Genomic DNA, 25,038 nt, shown 5'->3' with positions numbered 1-25,038 from the left:
GGATAACTATCGTGCAGTGTAAGCATTGTGGCAGGTCGTTCTGGGAACCTCCAATTCTAGCCAGGTGTCACGCTAAACCCCGATTTTCTCTTGTCAAAACTTGTCAATAAATGCTGACTCATACGTGCCAGCCAATCTGTACCTAATGCTATAACGAGCTACATCCATGTATATATCTTCATAACTTTGTTTCTATTGTGCAAAATACATGGATGCGTGCAACAGCGTTGAAGCCACAGCTTGCGTAAAAAAACCACTCATTCCCCGTTAGACATTTCGTTTAACGCATAGGTAAATTAACATCCCACTCATTCTCCGCTAGACATTTTGTTGGATGCATAGACCTGTAAATAAGCAACCAACTCATTCTCCACTGGACGTTTTCACTGACTTGAAGCCCAACTCTTTCCCCGCTTGACGTTTACAGTGTAATTGAAGTTATAAGGTAATGTAGCGTCCCCAATCATTCTTCACAAGAAATTACATATTCAAAATTTAACGTTTCACCCACTCCCCGCTAGACGTTTCGTGTTGGCTATATTAAGTACAATGTACCGCAATGTCTCCAATCATTCTCCGCTAGTTGTTTCGATGGAGGTATAAGGTACTGCAAAGTCCCAATTACCCCGTTAGACGGGTAATTAAATATTTAAAGTAACTTGTCCCCACTCAATCTCCTCTAGACGTTTTCAATTGAATTTGAAAGTAACAAACGTCCCACTCATTCTCCGCTAGACGTTTTATTGGAGCTGCAAGTTATCGTAACGTTCCACTTTTTCTCGACTAACGTTTATGTTCTTAGCCAACGAGTGTGTCTTATAATATTGCTTGATTTATGGTATCGTCTCTACATGTGTTTTCTAATGTTTTTATATAATCAGCGGAAACTTCCAAAACGTTGACTAGGAACACTGATAACCTGTGCTTCTAAGTCATAAATCTTCTATGACTGACCTCCCGCAGTATCTTTATCATTGTATTGTATACAATTACAGACATGTCAAAATGCAGGGGAGATTGATAACATACATTTGTAAGGCGATTAATGTCGTAAAAGACATTCGGTCTGGCATTTAAGTATGGTTGCATGGTAAACTGTAATACAAGTTACGTAAGTATATGCAATTATGACAGGTAACCATAAGGTAATCAACCCTACTGTATTGTAAGTGACTATATGATTACCACGTCCCAGTGTATAATAACTCGCTGTCAACCATCCCCACGAACATGGATACATCGGACCTATAAATATTCCGTCTTTGCATATTGCAGAGTTATCTTCTCTTGGGAGCAGGTATTGATTGTTACGTCACTTGTTTGTGAGAGTAACGTCATCAATTTTTGAGAAAACGACGTAATTTTCTCACACAAACCCATGACGTAACAATCAATACCTGCTCCCAAGAGAAGATAACTCTGCAATACGCAAAGACAGAATAGCTAGTTCAAGATCCGTTCACCCGTTGTGACCGGGCGGAATATCATGCGTGCCTTCGGCATGATATTTCAGTGGTGTTGCACTCTTAAATTCGGTATCAAATCCGCGCTGTCGCAAGGAGACAAATACACCAGCATACCACATCAAGAGCACACGCATACATTTCACATACGGAGGCACGTCCTTTAACTGATATTTTCTGTTATTACCACGCTAAATTCAAATAAAACCAACCAAGACTAAACTGCTTCCATCATCTGCATGGGTGGGCAACTTTTACCGATACGAAATACCAGTCCCAACATATGTAAAACTCACTTAAGGTGATATGATATGTAGGGGGGGAAACTTGAAAAAATTATATCTAAACCATTATCAGAGTAATTTTTTTTATGAAAACACGGTTACGTCAACAATCGTGACAACAAAAGTGAGGATGTACAAGCAACTTAACGTCAACACGTCCACACAAGATGCCTATGTAGCTTGTAAAGGAATACTTTGAGTATCGAGAATATAACGTTAATTCGCAAGTTGTGAGCTTATGGAACAATATCTAACTGTCCTTCTTAGCTTGAGTGTCGTGCATAATACAGCACGTGGGGCGCGTGCAGTATAGGTGTGCGCGCGTGGAAGCATGGTGTGGATGTGTTTTCCATTAGGTAGTTAATTGGTTTTGTTGGTGTAGGAAAACGTTTCTAATCGACACACCACACGACTGCTGTACATAGCCCACAGGTAATGCATGTGCGCTGCTAACACAGCTACAGTCGGGCATCCTCTGGTAAACAGAGTGCAATTTTCAGCAGAACCATGCACGCGAACCATTCCAACTATTCCCCTGTCAATGGAGGAGGGACCATACCGGTACAAGACTCCACACCTAACTTCATTAACCCAATTCTGGCTCACTGGCTACGCTGAGAGTAGACTGTAATGATGCTAATATACTGTATAATTAGCTGGCCAATTTTAGACCTAGCTGTATATTACGCGTACGTTATAATACGGTGTTATATATGCATTGCATATATGATTCCGTGAGAGACTAAATTTACATGACATGAATGTAGTATTTAATGAACGAGCCATGGACAATAAACAAGGTCAACAAACACAAGACCAAGCTGACAAGTTCAAGTTACACATGCCTTTATTCAATTTTTAAAAGCTCTATATTCATGAGACATTATCAGCGATGTTTACGACTGTCATCTGTCATGGCAGACCCCCAGACAACATGACACAGTTATTTATACAAAAGGCAATGACAATAATTTGTGTAAATGGGGGGAAAAAATACCAGAGTTTATAACTCAAAATTCAAAAATGCATACACACTGAAATATACTCTCTAAACCACGTCCGACACTGATTTATAATCTCTAAACTCTGACCGACACTAATTTATATTCTCTAAGCCCTGTCACGAAGACTCATGCGAGACTATAACTCGAATTGTGCCAGTAATTACCTCACTTCTGCCAATAATGTTTGCCAAAATACGCGGCGCGTATGTCTATAAACAATATGTCATTATACCACAATCTAAAGCTTCTGATATTTTAGTCTACTACGTATCCATAACCCATTGATCGGGTCCGTCTAGGAAGGCTGATTCTGGAGATAGCTGCATCCGTAGGGAGGCCTGGAAATAGTCGGGAACATCTGATAACTGGGTCACGTGATCATATTCGTCCCTTATGGCCACGGCATTCCAGGGGAAATCATTCCATCATTTAATACTTCTATGCGTTCGGCCATTAAACACAGTTATACATGTTGTAAAAAATTATACAATCAACGAAATGTAATAACCTGATAAATATTATCCCAAAGTAAGAAAATGTCTTACTGAAATCCCCTAGCCGGGCCTCCTACTCAAATAGAGTGCGTCCATCATTTTTGAATATGACACACGTCCCGGGACGGATCAATACGAATTGTGTAACCAATTATCTCTACATTGATAGAGTCTGACAATTCAAATGTTATATATATAATATACAACGTCCACTGTATTCCTCCGCACGGTATACTGCCCATTCACAACCTTTTCAGTGTAGATCCGCCATATCAAGTTGCAATTTTAATTCTTTGTTGTCACGAATGTGATTACACAATTATCTGTATTTTAAACACAATGATTTCAGTGGTCCTCTACTCTTGTCACGTGCTTTGTGTGCAATACGGCCCTGCGTGCGGCTTCCTTCTAACTACTAAAGTACATACATGTACTATTGTATTCTATTGTATGTGTTATTATATACTACTACTTATACGCTATTAATGCTCATCAAATGCCAAAAAACACTTTATTTTTAATGAATATTTTCATGACTTTTCCTCGTATCGCTAAACAACACTCTCATCAACGAATGGGAAGTTTTGCACTGTGTACGCGATCTGATACCGCGGCCATGGCCATTGTCCTGTCAATTTCGACAGGCATCCTTCAATCCCCCTTATTTAGATTCAGGATAATTCACAACGATGTCTGTTCCTATACCGGACGTCAAATATAGAAAATACATAATTACCTTTGTCAGTGTAATTGTATAGCTAACTGTAATTGAAACCAAAATAAGGGTTAGGGTAGCGGAATGATAGGAATCCAGTCAAACCCGAGCAATCTCTGACAAACCCTGACTTTTATATAGGTCCTTTACAGTTAAAATGAATATTCGTCCTGAGGTGTAAGTTTTCCATGCCGGGCGAGTTTTCTTTACGGGGTATCGTCTTTCGGCACATTAAAGTCTCGGGTAAGCTAAACTATGTCTGTCGCGCTTGTGTTTTTTCCCCCCGTCTCCTTCAATAAATGTGTTTCTCTAGTCGACCGCTTTATCATAAGGTTCCTTCTCATTTCCTGTACAATATTATAACCAAAACGCAAGATGAATGCGTCTTACATACTTAGAGTACAATGTTTAGAAGTATACCGACTGTGTCAACTCAGTGTTGTGATGATGTGAAACAATTACAAAACAACACCATACCTTCTAAACGCGTACCTGACCTTGATCAGTACCGACACATTAAGCACCGGTCGCGGTTTGGCGCTTTGGCATCAACGCAAAAAGTGTCACAATGACGTAACGTCTGTAAGTCGGACGTGACCCCTGACCCCGCGCGCTACAGTAGTGTATGGCGGACCTTATCGTGATGGTAGGCAGTTCCTCTGGTGTTCGGGAGACAATAGATACGGAAGCTGGATATGTGTAACACAATTACCGCACAATCTATCGACTGTAGTTGGAGAAAGCGCCTTTATCATAAATACATGTATATTGGACTACAAAAAAACACGTGCGATTTTTGGTGACTCGGCATTTTTATCGTCCTGCTGAACGATATCCAGTAGAACATTGGGTATGAATAGCATTGACCGCAGTGCCAGGGAAAAAACATCATCGTAAGCCTACCGTTTAGTCTCCAATCCCTCATTTACATCTGATAATTGCTCAACGTACTAACTATACTGCGAGAAATGGGAATGCACCGATATACAGGACGGCAAAAAATCATGGAGACCGAGGTTCTCCGGTATTCGGATATAATGGAGTATTTACATAGATGACGTATTCGATATGTCACCCCTCAAAGACGCCTTTAATTAGAAGGAATATTGTACCGTTAACTGTAGCGTTAGGCATCATGTAATTTTTGTGGCTGTGAAACTCGAGTCAACTACGCACAAACATTTAGTAAAATCTGAAAATGGAAGCGCAGTTTCCTTATTGTTTGGTATCGAATAAACTACGTACGCTTCCTGAAAGGTTTCCAAGAGTGACTAACATTTCGTCTAATCATCGTTCAAAATCTTGGAATATTTCCCGTCCTTATTTCAACAACACCCCCGCTTGAAGCCCCGTAATAATCTCGTATTCATCACACAAACATCTACTCGTTCAATCCTTGCACCAATACCTCCCCCAAGCACTCACATTGTTACACAAATACATTCCCTCATATATGACTTTCCATTCTGTGGTTCAGCTAGGCTCCCCCACTCCACTCAACCATTCGTCACATGTACATGTAGTACCCCACAGTACACCTCACAATACCGTGATGAATTATACAGATCTCTATTACTTAACGAGCGCGTGCTAACGTTTACCCATTGCCAAGTTTTCTCCGACTCGTTATATTGTCTTAATAGATGTCCAACTACAAGCTACGTACTGCGAGAGACGAGACATTGGTCCTGTATTTTTAGACGTCGTGTGGTTCACGTTTTAAACGCAATTTGTTGTCTCGCTAGTACTATACGTTACACGTGAAAGTGCTACGTATTTGACGGTGGAATTTGTAGATTTGATAATAGTGCATATGAAGCATAGCAGTAAAAGGAGTTTCACAACATGTACCATGGCATCTACACAAAAATATATTTCGCGAAATTGATCTTTTTTTGCAAATACATGAAAATTGGGGACCACGAAAAATTTGCTTTTACATTATTCTTATGAAAGATTACCGTGAAAAACGGCTTTATTTTGCAAACGAACAACGGAAAACCAAAGTGGCTGTCGTAAACCCTTGATCCCATGATCATTGTTCTATTAACGAGTGACATTCTTTGATTAACGCAAAGGTAAAAAGTATGATAATACAAGTACCCAGTGTTTATTTGACTTCATTTAGAAATGCATTTAAGACAATGACAAATCTTCCTATTTCTTTGGTTTGATTGTGTTTTACGTCCTATTAACAGGTATGGTCATTTAAGGACGTGTCAGGTTTTGCTGGTGGAGGAAAGCCGGAGTTCCCGGAGAAAACCACCGACCTACGTTCAGTATCTGCCCTACATGGGTGGGGCTCGAACCCGCGACTCAGCAGTGGAGGGCTAGTCGTTGAATGTCAGACGCATTGACCACTTGGCACCGCGGCCCCTTCTCTTCCTATTTCTAGACGTCACCACAAGTCCCCATAGGAACTGTGACGTGTAAAAACGCAAGAAAAAAGAAAGTTGAACCATAACAATAGTACGTTTCTACGATCATTTTACGGAAAGACAAATTGCCGGTGTATCTTTGAAGATCACAGGCGGTGCCACTTACAGCTGTACTTATAAAGCTACTTTTTAACGCTCAATAGCGGAGTACGTTGTCCGATCACGCACGACTGCTCCGTAATCTCGTGCATCGAACACAACTCGTCAGGGGAAGCAATCAATGAAGTGTTATATTTGGCGCAATATCAAAATCACTGTTACTGCCAGGCCATAGGCACCATTAACAAGGTGAGTTCTCCGTGTTCACTCGCGTAAGGATAAATCCGTCAAATTATTTACTGTGATAGCGACCGACTTGTCGGGTTAGTTATGCCGTTGTATAACGGAGATGTACGAAAGGTAGAAGAAAGACATCGATCATAAGTAGGGAATGCATTATACAGCACAATTATGATGAAGTTACAGACAAAGAAATAACTGTTTGGTGGGGTGGGGTGGGGGGGAGAACTACTCAACGTGTAACGCACCCCCGTAAATCTGGTCTCCGGTAGCACTTTCAGCAGGGGGGAATATGTCTCCGACCCCTCGTAATAATTTTGCCGTGCGTTACTGTAACGTAAATCGGTCAATGGCGGTCCGTATATCCCTCTACCACTAATGAAGTGCCTCTCCGACCTTGAGCAGAGAGTGCACAATTTCACCGTAGAGTGCACCTACTTATACTTCTAGTTTTACCCAAAAAAACATTTCAAGAGCCGATTTGGAACAGATCTAAGCTTCTCGCTGACTTTGATCAATATGAACATCGTTGAAGTTAACACGAACTTGTGCGTTTGGTCTCGACTAATCTCAATCAAACGAACCTTTTTTCCTGGTAAGATGGATCGAGAATGGGGAGGGCGGAGGAATATATTTCAAATGACAGTATTTCTGGACGAGTGCTCTAATTTCAATACCATGCAAACAGATAAAGCTTCTTGGTGTGTTTCTTTGTACTTTTTTAAGTTATTTATTAACAAATAGTTTCATATACATATTCCTAATCATTGGAAACTGTACAAATGCATTTTTGGTTTTTTGTTATTTATTTTCGTTATTCTAGCTGATGTTTAGGAAGTTGTTTTCTTTGAGCAAGGAAGTTATTTCTATAATTGATCCAGACACACTGAATGTTTCAGCCTCAGGCCACTAACAGTAAGCGATAAAGAGAGTTTTAAGAAAGGGGTGCTTGTGCAAACATAGAAAGTCGATTTCGTGTATTCATTCATTCGCAGAATCGGCGCCAATTTAAACATTCTCAGATCGTAATCAAAATCTTTGTCGTATTTCAAAATTTGGCATTTGTTCTTATTACTTAACATTTTTGGGTATTTTGAGAACTGTTGGCATTAGATCTGGCCACAGCTGGGTCACAGTCGACGCGCGCATGCATTGCTCATCAATGCTTTAGATGTAGTGAAATACTCAGGGGGGGTTTTCCCCCCCGAGTACAGTTTTCGGATTATACTACAGTAGCATCCCCAGTAGTGGCGCCATGGCTTTTTTAACCGTACTACTCGACAGCCGGCGATACACTTGAGGCACACCTGGCCCGAATAGTACCTCTCCATGTTACGATGGCATGTTTTACATTTTAGCACCAATAAGCACTATTAGTTTCGGCGTGTTTGCTTGTTTTTTATGTCGATGCTATGAAGAGTTTCCCATCTCACTTACAATAGTCAAGTCTTAGAAGACATAAACAAAGGTTTCTTTCATGCTCGGTTTAACGGCGTTGTACAGTATTTGTTTTCAACTTGACCTTGTAAACCTACTTTTTCCCCGTGTTGCCATCCGATCAATTAACCCAGTTAAAAGGGAATTTTACATTGAAAGAGTTCATTTTACTTGCCATTACCGTTTCCAGTACAACAAACTACACAAAAATATACGGACACCGAGTGTAAACGTTTGCTACAGACACACATTATTGTAAGAACGGGCCATGTAGATCTATATTGAAGAGATAACGATTATCGATTCCTTCAAACTTATTTGAAGGATTAATAGGGCTATGCTTTACATTTACGCTGTAAATGAATCTGAGCTGCTTACATTTTACTTTCGAAATAACGCAGAAAATTGGTCGATTTTATATTTCTAATTGGAATCTTTCGATTCACAATAAATGCTCCTTTTTTTTTCTTTTTCAGAAAAAGTTCCGTGTTTTCTGTTGTTACCTTTTATTGTCGGACAAAGACACGTCATTCGGAAACCATTCGGAAACTGTTGGAATTTGATGTCACGCCATAAAAGATCCCTGATTAACAGTATGACGGAAAGGCACAAATATTTACCGTTTGAAGGCATTCGCGTGTAACAGTTCTTGCTTTTAAAGATGTAACAGTTCTTGCTTTTAAAGAGAGGCAGTATAACGGATGTTGTGTACTAAATACCGTAGCTTTTCTGTGCCAATTAAGCTTAAGCATGTTGTAAGTAGGACACAAGCGTTATAACGTGATTACGTGAAGTAATGGTGACCGTCAAAGATCATGGGACAGAGGTTGCATGTAACATTTGACGTTAAAATAATGCAATTTGTGGACATGAGTGGAAGGAAACAAATCTGGAATGAAGGGACCAGAGCCTGGGAGGGAAGGGAATACGGCTGAAATTCTTCATGATTACAAATAGAGAAACAATGTTTAGCTTTTCTTAAAAATGCCAACAAAGTGTGTTCATAGGGTTTTACATCCTATTTTGACTTTTGAAAGTCCTTGGGATCCCCTGGATTGAAATTCGGGGGTTCTTAATGAATGTGCGGGGTCCTCATAAATGATAATTTTCAGTATTCATTGCTTTTAGCCATAATACATCATTAAAATTTGGAGACTGGATTTTTTTAAGTTGCAATTTCAGGGGGTCATGGAGACACAGGTGTTCAGATATTGACGGGTCCTGTAATGGAAACTGGGGGTATTTGAAGCAGGATTCTGCTTAATGTACCTAAACCATATGTTCATCATAGAGCACAGGTGTTGATTGCAGGAATGTTAACAAGATTCTAAATAAATAGAAAATTCAACGTTATCTTCTTTCTAGCAAAGACTTTTATACGTCTCTGGGCCGACTATGAATACACACAAGTTTATGTGATGATGTCGTCCACAGAGAGAATAGGATATCAGGTTGGTAGCCCTCACCGAGTCACGATGTTTACGTGGGATTCCACTAATTCGGCCCTGTATACATCTCATACCTCATTACTGCGGTCGGACGAAAGTCAGAGGCCAAGCTGATAGGATCCCAGCCAAAGGTCACGTGGTCGGACACCCAACGACACAAACTGCATTCTAGTTTCTACTGGAACACTCTACCGACATTTATTGCAGTTCTCCACTTGACGTTGGCAAATTATAGAGGAAGGGCAAACGAAGCCAGGTAATATTTATAGCCGGCATGGAATCCTAGGTAATTAGTACCACACCGNCCCCCCTTCCTCCTCCTCCTCCTCCCTCGGGATCGGGCGAAGTGGTCGGTAGCACACACAAACGCTTTGTATCAATGTTGAGGAATGGTAACAAAGCACTAAGACATATTCCAATATCATACAAAGACGAGGTTCAAGCTTCATCCCTTTAATTAAGGTAAAATTTGAAACAACGATATTTTCCAAATTATTTCAAATAAAAATGTGAAAATGCAATATCTATGTCCCGAGATGAAAATTATCACCCTTAGCTGGTATACACTTCAGTGAAGCAACACTTAAGTCTCATAATTCTGCACATATTAAAGTAATAATAATAAACTTGAGTATATGATTGAACGTGATAAAGCTATACATTGTTTATTGTAACGAAGCTTTGGTAGATCTGGATCCAGAAGAACAGCCAACGCAACTCGCCGCATTTCAAACAATGAAGGAAAGTGTTTACGCGTGTGTACAATGCTACCTCAACAAGTGCCTATTGGATTATATATATTTGTACCTATTGGTTTCCATCAGTCGTACTCGAAACCCCGGTAATAGATGTTATATTAACATCATACGTTCAGCGAATCGGCATTAGGCTGCGCCAAACATGTAATAACATCCAGCACGCGAGCTTTGTAACAGTTGTGTTTTCTCGAGTATTTAAAGGGTTAAACCACTCTGTTTTTCATGCGACTGTTTTCCTTATGGAATTAGTTGTTTGTAATCTCCTTTGTTCAGATACGGGGCCAGCTCACGGAAACGTTTTTTTCCGTTAGGCGCGCTGGCCTTTCAACATCGAGCGCCCATTAGACCAAGATCGATGACACACTAGGGGACCGGCCAGTTGATAAGATGGGAATTAACATTGGTAACGAAAGTCAGGAGCGGAGACGTAACAATAGCTAAGTGGCCATCCTAGGGAAACGGGTTGCATCATTAATGAATTACACTTGTAAATGAGATTCAGACTCGTCAACGGAATCCTTGTTAACAAGTTGGCCCGGGATCAGATATGTTACACGAAATGTCACAACCTGCGAGGCAAGCATTGCAGGGCGTGACGTAAAGGTAACCCCATACCACGTGTCACAGAAGCACCGATCACAAGCGACAACATCTGGACATTGTTCTGTATAGAATCTCACAAACAAACACATGTCTTCAGAATCTTGTTTTTTGGGTGTATTTTTTTTTTGCTTCATAAGAAATTCAGTGTAACAGTTTGCATACCGTAGTTTACCTAGTCTGCATGTTCGCGTGCAGGTTGTGTCAGAAATATATTCTTCATAATAACACAGGAGAGACAAATACTGGGACAGAATGCATACAAAACATGACTTGTCCAGTCGTTGGATCTCTATAAACCAGACCCATTTCATAAACTTTAAATACCAAGGCAGATCGATAATCTTTAACATCCGCATTGATATAAATCACCAGACTGTCACACTTCTTGAAAATCCTAGGCACGCAAGTCCACGGCCGTGTTGTAAAAGACTGCAGTTGATCAAGTGAAATGGGTTATTTATTCTCACGTTAAACGTCTATTGTCTGACCCAAAATCTAGAACCGTCATTAACAAATAGCATGACACACAGCCAGATTCGCAAAACATCTTCCGTCATGTCAAATAAAAGAGCCCTGTATGTTTTTATTCCCAAACAAGAAAGGAGAAAGCTTAAGCGATACAAGTTAATTACACCTACGGGTGTGTGCTAGCGGAACGACACAGCTAGGGTGACAGTTTTGTGGCGCGATGTGTAGTGTTGCCGAACAAGTTGGGTGTACCCCAGTCTAATACGGGTATAATGACGAGGTAGGCAGCAGTGGGAAATGTCAACAGGTTCTAAAGTTACCCCCATCCTTGTTGTAAGCCAGATATACCCAGATATTGCATGTTAGAGAGGACGAAAAGTCCAGACGTTTGGTTTGCCCACGCAAGACGACAGCAGATCCCAAGCAATATAAAGCACATGCACGTGTGTCTTGATTAAATTTTGATGATGATAATTTCAATTCGACATATTTTTTCCCCATATTTCACGAACTACAATTTTAAATACTGTGCCAAACAAACATTTGTGTGTCATACGGCCACGGAACTGATCAGTGTGTTCAATGTTATGCAGGAACTAGATAATTGCCCCCGTCTTGGCCGTCTCTAAAATATTATACAGATATTTTTAGAATTATTTAGAAGAAGAAAACATAACTCTAATAACTTCGATCACTTGGATGTCGGATCCTAAGTTCTAAACTAGGGGGAGATAAGCAAGTAGTATAATGTAGTTGAAAAATTCTTCAACAAAACTTAGGGGCTAGTAGTAGCTAGTCTATGCAGAAACTTGCAATGCCCATATCACGGGCGCAGGAATGCGAATCCTAAACATCAAGTTAATATATAGTGTCTGGCAAATAAATATTGAGCAATACCACTTCTTATACCAATCCCAAGTGGTCTAATATTAAACTTGTGTATAAAGAAGCGATAAAATGCAATATTTGCATTTAACAAGTATGAAAATAGTGTAATGCTAGTTTGACAAATTGCCACGTGAAGTGTTATCATCGTTTATCGCTGTCGCCCTGCCTGAAGTGATTGGCAAATATATAATAATTACTTTTATATGAAAGTCTCTTGACTGTACTCAACAGAGTATGACCAGCGCCAAATACACGTGCCTATACGCTTGTAAGGAACATATTTTGGCGTGTGGCGCTAATTCCAGGTATAATGGGGAACGCTATTACCAAGCTGCCGGCAGGGCGCCGAGGATCTCGTGGATGTACACACGGTGTGCTGCACAGATGCATGGGCTGCACAATACATATGTATATACTTTCTAGTTCTCAAATTAAGCCGTATGCAATTCAAAGGCAACATCGCTGATGTATGATGCAGCCATTCAAAGAGGGTACGTTCTTGCCATTACTGTTTGCCGACCAATACAGACAGTGTTTTGTGTGGTTTTGTGTTCAGTTTTTTGTATGAAAACGTGATTTGTGATGATTTTTCACAAATTGGGAGGAAGAAGAAAGGCGAAAAAATCATGACATTCCGTCATACAATATAGTTTATAGAATAGGTCCATAATGCACAAGAAGTTAACACATAATGGGTGTGAGAAAAGGAACCTTTACGATGTTCGGCGCGCACTTATCTCCCCTGATGCTCATAATTGTACATCTGCGATATCACATCCAACTTTTGTATAGTGCGGTCTCTTTGAAGATTTTTTTATGAGAAACATCTGATGCATTCGTTGTAAAGTGCGAAATACAAATGACGTTAACAAATCGATTCCATTTCACAATGACATAACCACGCGTGAATCACTCGCGAATCGTATCGATGGTGATCTCTGGACTGTGTGAAGCAAATCGATGCTGAAAAGAGTGTAGTATAGACGTAGTCAGAGAGACGCTTGATTTGGTTGTGACTAGATCTCGCCTTGTTACCGCGGTCACTGGTCACAAAATAAAGACATGTAATTAGCTCGGGATTATTTCAATACGATCGCATTACTCTAAACAACCAGATCAAATATCGATTAATACCTGAGATTAAATAGATCCTGGGATTAAATAGAGCGTCTCGGTATAGACCGATCCGACTCGTCAATACATCACAACCTTATACATATATATATATGTACATAAATGTATATATACGTAGAGCACGGATATAAATACAATGCACATCGATTTGTTGGTATGTTGTTTAACAGACAAGGGTCGTATCCTGACGGGTGTGTAAGGGGACACTTCCGAAAAGATAGCGTGGTAAAATGAGAAAACAAAAGACAATGATGCTGTTTATTGCAATAGGTACGACGGATCATTTTGGTTTTCTTAAACAGAAAATACAGAAGGAAACCTGCGATTCTGCAGGGGCCCACATTAGTCGCCTCTCACGATGATATATGCAGTGTGATAGCGCAGGCCTAGTCATACCCCGAACGCACGTCGAATACATTGATGCCAGGGATAGTGACGGCGATAAAAATAACGAAAACAACATTTTCAAATCACCAAATGATACAATAAAAAGATTAAAAGATTAAAAACAACCAAGCAATTCAAGATGCAACTTATCTTCTTGTTGTTGACTGTCTAACAGGTATACTGACGCGTAAAATTCCTTTCATTTGCCCTCTCTTTTTTTTAAATTCTACGTGCCGAAAACAACCAATCACAATTGCAGACAATACCATTAGTTATGTTGTGATTACATTATCATAGTTTCCATAAAACATAGACACATGTACCTGTCAAATTCCATGTCGTTAACACACTTGTAATTTTCATGTTTACTCTACGTACTCGTACTGTACACTCCACTCCATGCAAGCTATTTAAATGTAATTCGTGTGAACTCCAATCGAAATTTCGATAAGGAAATTCCGCCTGTAAAAAATACCAGATTTTTTTAGACCACTTGCAGGCGCTTGCAACATAAACCGGCGACCACTTGTTGTGAGGTATCGCCATATCTAACGTGCTAACAGAGAACGTGGGGTCGATACAGACGGAATTTAATCTCAGTTATCACACAATTACGTAACGCCACCGGCATCAACTGCCAAGCGCACGAGATGTGCAGCATTGTAAATATCTACACAATTAAGTGGAAAATAGAGATTGTTGAGTTAAATGCTTTGAATTACGGGGAAGTGCAAAGTAAAACTCATCAACAAGTGTCTCGTGTCTGTTTCCAGCCCCCATGGGAGCCAGGATTCAATTATCAGTACCAACCTGTTTCAGGTTCCCTCATCAACTATAGCAACTGGGGACTACATCCGTTCCCAGGTCATTTGCTGGTCATTAGTGTTGGTCATTTCTGATGGTGTGGCCGAATACAGATGGCCCGTAAAATGCTTCCTGTTCATAAGTGGTAATGAATTGGATTTCAATTTGGCAAAATGGACCAAAGGGCTAAATCATGAAGGTCGCCAATTGCGTTTAGCCGACAAGCAGGCAATACAAGGCTAATAAACATGAGATCACCAGACTGTCCTTGAAATGAACAACGCGCGTCACGGAATCATTTTCCGACTTTCTGAAATGTTTGTATGAAATGTGTGATAAACATAACACGTTTGCCATTTTAGCGTCAGTGAAGCCGAGTGGAATTTAAAGGACAAAAGAAATGTCACATTGTAAATTGATAACTTTTAATTATCAACATATCAAAGGTATAACTTAACCTCATAAATAGCGCACACCCGTCAAGAACTCGAGTTTATTTTATTGATACAGCTAGCGGTTGGTGACCTCGGATACCCCTAAAGTCCCGTTACATCAAACAATAAAAGATAGGCATTGTTTATCTGTTCATCTCTTATACGTCATCCGTGGCAATATATCAGCGTTAAACAATTAGCCGGTCCTATACTATCACCTAGCGAGATTATCTGTCAGCCGGTAGCCTTATATGGCCATAAATATGACTCGGCCGTCCACATAAATCTTTATACCACTCAACAATCACCTTTGAGAGGGAAGGTCTCGTTTTTTTTTCGTCGATGTCACGTTGACCGCGTGACATGCTTTGCGCATCAACTAGACCACTCGAATCGACATCCGCATTGAGTTTGGTCCGATCAATTTGGTTGCTATGACAACCAGACCATTTTAGAAAAATTGATACATAGTCAGATTGGCGACAAAAATACGATAAGAACAATAGTTGATGTAATGCAGACCATAACAGGCCCGCCACCATGGTTTTACCCAATAGTCATGTAACAGTGGTGACCCGGTTTATTATTCTGATTCCCGATAACAAATATCGGGACAGTTGACAATCTAGTGCTTTAATCTAGATTGAGTTAGTAAAATTAACCAAGTGTGTGATTGTGTCCAGGCCTTCATAAAGGAATTTGTTGTGTATGCAGACCAGTCACTATGCTAGGTAGAATTTAGAGCAATGAGGAAAAAGGTCCAGATCATTTCTGAGAACGATGATAGTAAATCATAGAATAACCACCACGTGACAATGATGAACGCGGGTCGGAGAAGGCATTACTCTCAAACGTGTGCCTCTGTCTCTATCATAAATCTTCACTCCCCGTACAGGTAGCTAATTCCATCTACACATACGCCACTGTTTACATACATTATAGGTAGGTCTAAGTTTGGGACTCAAGCATGTCCATAATAGGCATGGCTGCTGGGTTTGAAGTTCATTCGCGAGCCTGTGACACTAAACACAGGAATGGTCAATGATATGAGTGACCAACTAATCATCAGCTGACCACTAGAGTAACGTCCATGTCCATTGTACGACCAAACGACGTAATCGTTTTCCTATTGATTCTGTTGAGTTTAATAGGCGTCAAAACATTATCTGGTGTGTAAATGGCCTACGGATGGCCATCAGTGGTCAGTTTGACCAATGTATTAGATGTTAAGTGTCACATACGATGTAGCTCCTGGTCATATTAACTGGCTGACTGGACACATAAACACCTGTCGGTTGACCAGACCTGCGTCAGACAGTAATGCATAAAAGGAGACCTCCAATAATCTATGCATGTAGCTACAACGTTTACGTACTTATACTATTCTCGTCCCTTTTTATCATAAGAATATCGTTACATTTACATTTAGACGTCATGCTCCTAACAAACACTCTCATATCAGCAGAGAGCTACTTTACATTCCGAGAACCGCATACACATACATCATAATGTAGTTGTATTATTTAGTCTAGAGATGAGAAATAATGCTTACCCGACCAGAAAGGCAAATATATATTGTTTACCTGAATAAATATTTCACGGTACATAATTGACATTTTAGAGTGTCGCGATAGTTTTATGACTAAAATGATACACCGTTCTCGCTTTGATAAGCTAGAATATTTTAGAAGGCATCGGGGCGTCCCCGGAATGTACGACGTGGCTAAATATATACGTATATATATATATGCTTTGTCGTTGTGTATGAAATGTACATCTATATATGCCATGCTATAATAATAAAAATGTACCATCATGAAGTCTACACTATATATTTGCTCTGTCTAAGACATCAGTATGTAGGTCTTCGGGATTTTTTTTCTTTTTCGTCCGGGAAACTTAATGTAAATTATATGTACGCAGGGCTCGGCTCTGAATACATTACGTACGTACTGTGTACCTCGGGGTTCACGTCTTCATCAGACACTGTCATCCTCGAGTCAAACAATTAAAACAGCACTGACAACTGTATATACTTTTCTTTTATATGGTAATCGTTCGTCCATAATGATGAGAATGGAATAGACGCCCAACGGGGAAAAAGCTAACCCTGAAGTGGAACTCAGGTAATAGTCTGACCAAGCTATCACCACAAAAACGTCTGTTTTCTAATGTTGGCAGATACACGGCCAAAATTAGACAATGGGGGATATAGACCAGAATATATCATGGACAAGGAACCTATTATCGGGAATATAGGCCAGAATATATCCTTGATAACGAACCATTACATCAGGGATATAGACCAGAATATATCCTAGACAAGGAACCTATTATCGGGGATATAGACCAGAATATATCCTGGACAAGGAACCATTACATCAGGGATAGTATGTATCCTGGACAAGAAACCATTACATCAGGGATATAGACCAGAATATATCCTAGACAAGGAACCTATTATCGGGGATATAGACCAGAATATATCCTGGACAAGGAACCTATTATCGGGAATATAGGCCAGGATATATCCTGGACAAGGAACCTATTATCGGAGATATAGACCAGAATATATCCTTGACAAGGAACCATTACATCAGGGAGGGATATAGACCAGAATATATCCATGACAACGAACCATTACATCGGGGATATAGACCAGAATATATCCTGGACAAAGAACCATTTCATCGGGTAGAGGCAAATTTCTGGCGTTGTAAGGAAACCGGAAGTTGACAGCATTGTATATAATCAAGTCAGTATTACGGTGACAGGAAAGTTTGTACCTAGATTGATTTCCCATAGACGGCCCTGCTAGTAAAACTCGATATCGATCCGACATGTATATCGTGGATAAATCTGCCTTGGAATATTGACATGATACATGATACTAGGATTATCTCAGCATTTCGACAACCAAGTTCACCTAACAAGTACAATAGATTATTGGATCTTTGAATGAGAATGCAAATTTGGCGAATATTTCCAGACCAACTGTAGCTAACAGATCGATAACGTCGTTTTTACACATTTCTTCCTGGTTATACAATAGAAACCGTAAATACTAGGCACTTTTTGTACCTGTAAAAACTTAATACCGCACTTAGGTTTCGGTTTTGTTTTAATCGGTTGGGCCACAGTTGTCTACTGTGACATCTGTTACATAAGCTAGATTGAGACTGAAGTTATCAGTGTCGTCCCCCACTTAACCCCACCCACTTCCCCCTCCTCCAACCCGGCCACCCTACTTTCCCTTCCTCCAACCCGGGCATCCTACTCCCAAACACATACAGTCGCCGTGGCTACGGAGGAGGGACACAATAATGGATACTTCACTTTGTTATTCAAATTCCATAATAGCCGAGCGCGCACGCAAGTGCCCGCGGGAGATATTAATTTCATTGCCTGCACGTGCTGAGGAGCTTAATATAACAACCCCATATTCTACAGGCCAAATAAACACGCAGATGAAAGAATTCGTTTTTTTCTGATTCCACTCGGTGATTATAATACGGTTCGTTTCTGTTTGGAGGATACTATTGAACAATGTCGTTTGGCTCTACCGACGACAGATGTTATCTCGATTCTAATTGGTTAATTTGCTTTCAAAAGTGGATCGACTGAAGTCATGCCCCGTCACGTGTTCTCGCCTTGCTGTAGTTACACGTGTTAAAACTAAAGGACGTCGCGGTACTACGAGCTAAAATCACCCCAAAATCGCGAAAGTGCAATAACCAAAAACAGACAGACAGATGCTATTATATTAAATATTACATCTGACCTGAGTAATTGTAGGCGAGAAAGCTGTTGACACTTCCGACACAGTGAGACAGCCGTTAACATTCTGACGTTATTGCCCTGCCCTTTATCTGTGTTTCCGCTACATTTGCTCTCGATCACATATTTTTTGGTATTTTTTTTTCCTGTACAGAATTATTCTTACCCTTTCGGTTCCCCAGAGAAAGGTTATCTTAATGGTATACAAGCCTGATTAGTTCCGACAACTCACAGTTTGTCATGTGTTGACGCGACATTCCTAACAGGCGAGGATAATTCGGAAGGCGACCATTTAAACGGACAATGCTCCCACCCCAAAAAATAGGCCTTCACAGACCCTATACCTGTACCCGTTCTGTGCTTATTCACACGGAAACTGATACACCAGGCAATGTTCTTAACAATACAACGCCAGAAAAAGGGTCCTTAGTATTGAAAGCAAAATCAAAGATTTGGGCCACAAAACTGCATGTTCCTATTCGAAGTAATGAATGTGCTTTAGTGGTATGCGAATTGTGTTACTAGAAACGATGACAAGCGAACTCGAAGGTCGTCGTGAACTAGCCAGTTACACAGTCAACCGATTGTGATGTTATTAAAATCTTGTTATCATATGTAATTGACCGAACAGGGTTATTTTAACTCTTCTCTGTCGTAATTGTTCACTTCCTCTAGGGGGACTAATTCTGCAGCAATTTCACAATCTGTCAACTCTTCATAAAGAAAAGGACGAGCCTGCGTGTAAACATGAACCAACCGCACTTCGGGCACGAGAGATACAGCTATAATAGGAACAATCTACGTTAATGTAACGAATTCATTCACAGATATATATGCATCGAATTTACAAATATACATAATCTGCCTTTCAAGCAGATTTCAATCAAAACCATATGTCACCACTCTGACCGGCACACGAAACTTCCAATATTTAAGTTGACTTTTATGAACGTTTCTTTTGTACGAAACTGTCAAATCACAGGTGGTGACAGGTTGTTTCGTGTACAGGACGTGGATTGACGTAAACACGTGTTGGAGGGCGTAAGCAAAATGCACATGCAGTTCTGGGCAATGCATGATGCTAGCATGTTGACGTGTCTGGCGGGAATCTGACTACGAACGAGTAGCTCTATGGCACAGGCAACGAAAGCTAGAAAGTCGATGTTCCATTTTTATTTACTGTTGTAGATAATTTGTCTCTTGTATTGTTTTCACAGCTGAACAGTAGTTCGGCAAATGTATACTAGTGCCAATCATACATTGCATTCATCTGTGTATTCGAAGATGTTGCTAATACAAAGTATTTACTGGACAGCCATATACATATACTAGTCAATGCACAACAATAGGCACCTCGCTGGTCTGTAAGGCGGTGCCGCAATGATATATTGGTACCACACTTGGGGCTCCCGGCGGTAACGACTCTAGCAGCCTAACAAACTCACGTGCAATCACCGCCTTGACATGCTTTTTTTATTTTTGGTATGCGTGGGTCCGCCCGTTGTTCTCAACTCATGCTTATTTATTCTGAAGTAAAAGAGCCTGTGCACATGACGACATTCTACAGCCCGGGACCTTAGTGGGTGGGGAAGGGTGACGAGGGTATGGGAGAGGACCTCTAGCTGGTGTTTCGGAATGCCACGGATTTTTTCTTAAAATAGTTCTGTCGCTCGACAAGTTCTAGACATACCAGTTCCTAAGCAGAATACCAGATACACGTGGTATTGATTATAAGAACTTTCTTTAAATTAACCAAGCGCATGCTTTTGCAAACGCCAAAGCTATTCATAACCTGATATAATATATATATACAATATTATATGTGATATTGTTTTTAGCGTAAAGTGGTAAACATAATATTAGACACTTTAGATTTTTCTAATCACTTCCGGTTTGCAGTGTGGGTCGTCTTGGTACATTGGTTCCCAGCAGGCCGATCTGTATCTAATGGTCTCCCTGGTGACCTTCACACTGGAACAGACTTAAATGTAATAAAACTCCTCAAGTTTCACAACTCGTCAGAAGTCACAGATGGAATGAAACGCGCGTGAAGCCATTAGGTGGCCAATGTCGTGTGGCGGAGTGTGTTTCCCCAACTACACCGTCCCCTTCACAACCGACACGCCATTAGTTTTAAAACTCAATGCCAGTTTTACATACACATTTTATTCTTTTCTGATCGCTTTGGTGCTAACGCCACAACCGAGGTAACGAGGCGAGAGCACGGAATATCACTATTGTATAGGGTGAGCATGCAAGATTAAAGATCACTATTGTATAGGGTGAGCATGTTATATGCGGTCTAAAGATTTCAAGTTTTTTTTATATACTCCAGCGCTTATTTCGTCTAAACGACCTTGAGAAATCTGTAGACGAGCACGTGGTTATATAACGTTGACCTTGTTCCAGACATGTACAAATGTTCAATACGGGGATTGACATTGAAATATGTATATCAAATAATGAAGTCACTGACGTATAACCAATGTCCTCCATCTTTCGTGTCAACAGGCAACAGCTAACGTTTGTCCCCAAGGTGAACCATTGTTTCCAGTTATAACGATCAGTATCCGACCTTCAAACTTTTCAATTTATTTCCATCTATAATTCCTGCCTATCAACGTCAACCTCGCTCATATTCGCGCTCACCAAAAGTTATAGGAAAACTCCACGGTCAAGGAGACTACAACACTCGACAATGGCTTTGACATGTGCACATTAGTATTCAGTTTGGGAACACTTAATTGTTACACCACAGACCGTAACTGGGTTTTAACTTGAACTGTATTAATTAAATCATTACACACGTGTGTCCCGTATATATTATTTCGTTATGTCTTCAACTGGTATTCCTCGCGTAAAGAAAGCATGCAAAACGTCGGTCTGGGAGAAAAAAAAGTTGTCACAGAAAAAAGGCCCGCATAGACCAGTGGTCAGTTTGAAAATACTTTTCCGTCCCCTAAAGTCAACATCTGTCAGCATGATGACAATGCTGGACACGGAAGTTAATCGGTTGCTTTGTCACGCCTTCTGCCGACACACCTGATCACACACAGCCAGCGGCCTCGGAGGCGAAAACTTGGTAAACAAGCAAGTTGTTATATTGTAACATACAACGTTTACTTTGTACACATAGTTGTATGGGTAAAAATTAATTGAAATCAATTACCACTAGTTCGATCGATACTAATGTAGACAATATCACGATCTTGTCACGATTCCTGGGAAGTTTCTCAGCATCCTCAGCCGTGTAGCGGTGTGACAGACAACCTCGTGGCGACCACGCCCCTCCCTGGTAAAGATCTAGAGCGTGGCTTCCCCATGTAGGTATATCGTCTCCCAGCGGCCACAGTACAATTGGCAGATGTTTGCCGTTATCAGGGTGGGGTCAGAGAGGGGCTGGTGTGGCACCAGAGATAGGGGATGGGGAGTTCGCTCTTGAAAAAGTCAACCTTCATTAGAAACTTAATAATTGTATATTTATTAAAGTATATATGCCATAACATTTAACACTCAGGTAAGAGGTACTGAAAGGTACTGAAAGGTACCGGTACATGAAATGTTCACAAAATAGTTAGAAACTTACTTTGTAAGACTGTAATATCCCTGTTGGTTCTACTGCCGTCTGTCTTGTATATACAATCAAGTTGAACGGAAGCCTCCCTGCCACTTCCTATGGACAATACCTTTCCGGAGACAACTGCGTCCGAGACATGTGTCATTCTCTCGAAGAGAACATTCCCTTCCATATTTATATCCTTTGCACATCCCTGGGCCCGGGTCAGACCCAGTAATAGACACGACACGACTACACCCAACATAACACGTACTGGGGCCATGCTAGATTTGTAGTGAGGTAGGAGCTCCCGATATCGCTGCTGTTTCACTCGGATATGTAATCCACAAACACCGCTTGGGTCTGCACTATTTCTCCCTCGTAGCGATAAATGGCATGCGAGTATCCGAAACTGTCGTGTGCAATGGTTGTACTGTGCCGTCCGTACCTTACAACACTAGCTCTGCTACCCTCGACGACTGACGAGCGACTGACGGCCCCGGCACAATGCATTCGCCCAACCTTCATTCAGAAAACTACTGACAAGTCAACCAAGCGAATCGATCGCGCTACGGCTGAGTAACTTTCACCACTCAGCCTTAACTTACTCCAAGACATCTTGAAGTTGATCTTGTTGTTGACTTAAAATAACTGCGGGACATATTTTAATGGCGGACAATAAATCAATAACGACTGTCGTTTTATAATCTGGGTATTACTGTATTGTGACAATGTCATATTGGTTACAGCTCAGGCCGTTTTATCGATCCAGTCTGACTCTGTCACATCTGTTGCCATAATGGTCCTAAATGGACAAAGACCTCCGATTTTAGTTATTGATATCGTCAAAAATTAATTAGCATCATAAAAAGACAGAGCGCGTCCGTTACAAAGGTGACAAGAGCGCGCGGGAGGTGGTGTTTGTCGGTGACAATTCTGACTCCTTGATTCACACATTTAGACTATGACTCCGCCAATACAGAATCAAAGCGGATCGATGCCTCATGATATTATCAATTCACTTAGTGTACTTTATGTGAGTGATCCTCAAACAACGAGCTGTTATAACAGGAAAAGATTGACGTTTGCCTGCTTGAAAAGGGAAAACACTTAAAGTGCAGGTGTTACACAAATATAAACAGTACTAACACCATTTGTTTACTCTATAACCCGTACTAACACCACTTGTTTACTCTATAACTCGTACTAACACAATTTGTTTACTATATAACCCGTAAACACCAATTGTTTACTCTATAACCCGTACTAACACCATTTGTTTACTCTATAACTCGTACTAACACTAACACAATTTGTTTACTATATAACCCGTAAACACCAATTGTTTACTCTATAGCCCGTACTAACACCATTTGTTTACTCTATAACCCGTAATAACACCACTTGTTTACTCTATAACTCGTACTAACACAACTTGTTTACTCTATAATCTGTACTAACACCACTTGTTTACTCTATAATCCGTCCTGACACCACTTGTTTACTCTATAATCCGTCCTGACACCACTTGTTTACTCTATAATCCGTCCTGACACCACTTGTTTACTCTATAATCCGTCCTGACACCTCTTGTTTACTCTATAACTCGTACTAACACAACGTGTTTACTCTATAACTCGTACTAACACCATTTGTTTACTCTATAACCCGTCCTAACACCATTTGTTTACTCTATAACCCGTCCTAACACCATTTGTTTACTCTATAACCCGTACTAACACCATGTGTTTACTATATAACCCGTACTAACACCATTTGTTTACTCTATAACTCGTACTAACACCACGTGTTTACTCTATAACTCGTACTAACACCATTTGTTTACTCTATAACTCGTACTAACACTAACACAATTTGTTTACTATATAACCCGTAAACACCAATTGTTTACTCTATACCCCGTACTAACACCACTTGTTTACTCTATAGCCCATACTAACACCATTTGTTTACTATATAACCCGGACTAACACCACTTGTTTACTCTATAACCCATACTAACCCCACTTGTTTACTATATAACCAGTACTAACACCACTTGCTTACTCTATAATCCGTCCTGACACCACTTGTTTACTCTATAATCCGTACTAACACAACTTGTTTACTCTATAATCCGTACTAACACCACTTGTTTACTCTATAATCCGTCCTAACACCACTTGTTTACTCTATAATCCGTCCTGACACCACTTGTTTACTCTATAATCCGTCCTAACACCACTTGTTTACTCTATAACCCATACTAACCCCACTTGTTTACTATATAACCAGTACTAACACCACTTGTTTACTCTATAACCCGTACTATCACCATTTGTTTACTATATAACCCGTACTAACACAACTTGTTTACTCTATAATCCGTACTAACACCAATTGTTTACTCTATAATCCGTACTAACACCCTCTATAACCCATACTAACACCATTTGTTTACTCTATAATCCGTACTGACACCAATTGTTTATTCTATAACCCATACTAACACCACTTGTTTACTATATAACAAGTACTAACACCACTTGTTTACTCTATAATCCGTCCTGACACCACTTGTTTACTCTATAATCCGTCCTGACACCTCTTGTTTACTCTATAACTCGTACTAACACCACTTGTGTACTCTATAACTCGTACTAACAC

At 40.3% G+C, this 25,038-nt stretch overlaps 1 protein-coding gene across 1 annotated transcript in view; it reads right to left on the bottom strand.

Moving 5' to 3' along the window:
* Positions 1 to 22,994, bottom strand: part of LOC110458958 — a 38,536-nt gene extending 15,542 nt beyond the window's left edge. The window contains exon 1 of the mRNA XM_021510953.1: positions 22,402 to 22,994. Coding sequence (XP_021366628.1) covers positions 22,402 to 22,654 — 253 coding nt within the window. The 5' untranslated portion in view covers positions 22,655 to 22,994. The remainder of the gene's footprint in view (positions 1 to 22,401) is intronic.
* Between the last annotated feature and the right edge of the window lie 2,044 nt (positions 22,995 to 25,038).

Source organism: Mizuhopecten yessoensis, unplaced genomic scaffold (assembly GCF_002113885.1).
Source record: "Mizuhopecten yessoensis strain PY_sf001 unplaced genomic scaffold, ASM211388v2 scaffold9875, whole genome shotgun sequence".
Taxonomy (NCBI): domain Eukaryota; kingdom Metazoa; phylum Mollusca; class Bivalvia; order Pectinida; family Pectinidae; genus Mizuhopecten; species Mizuhopecten yessoensis.
Note: the sequence above shows the minus strand (reverse complement) of the source record. Positions and strands in the feature narration are given on the sequence as shown.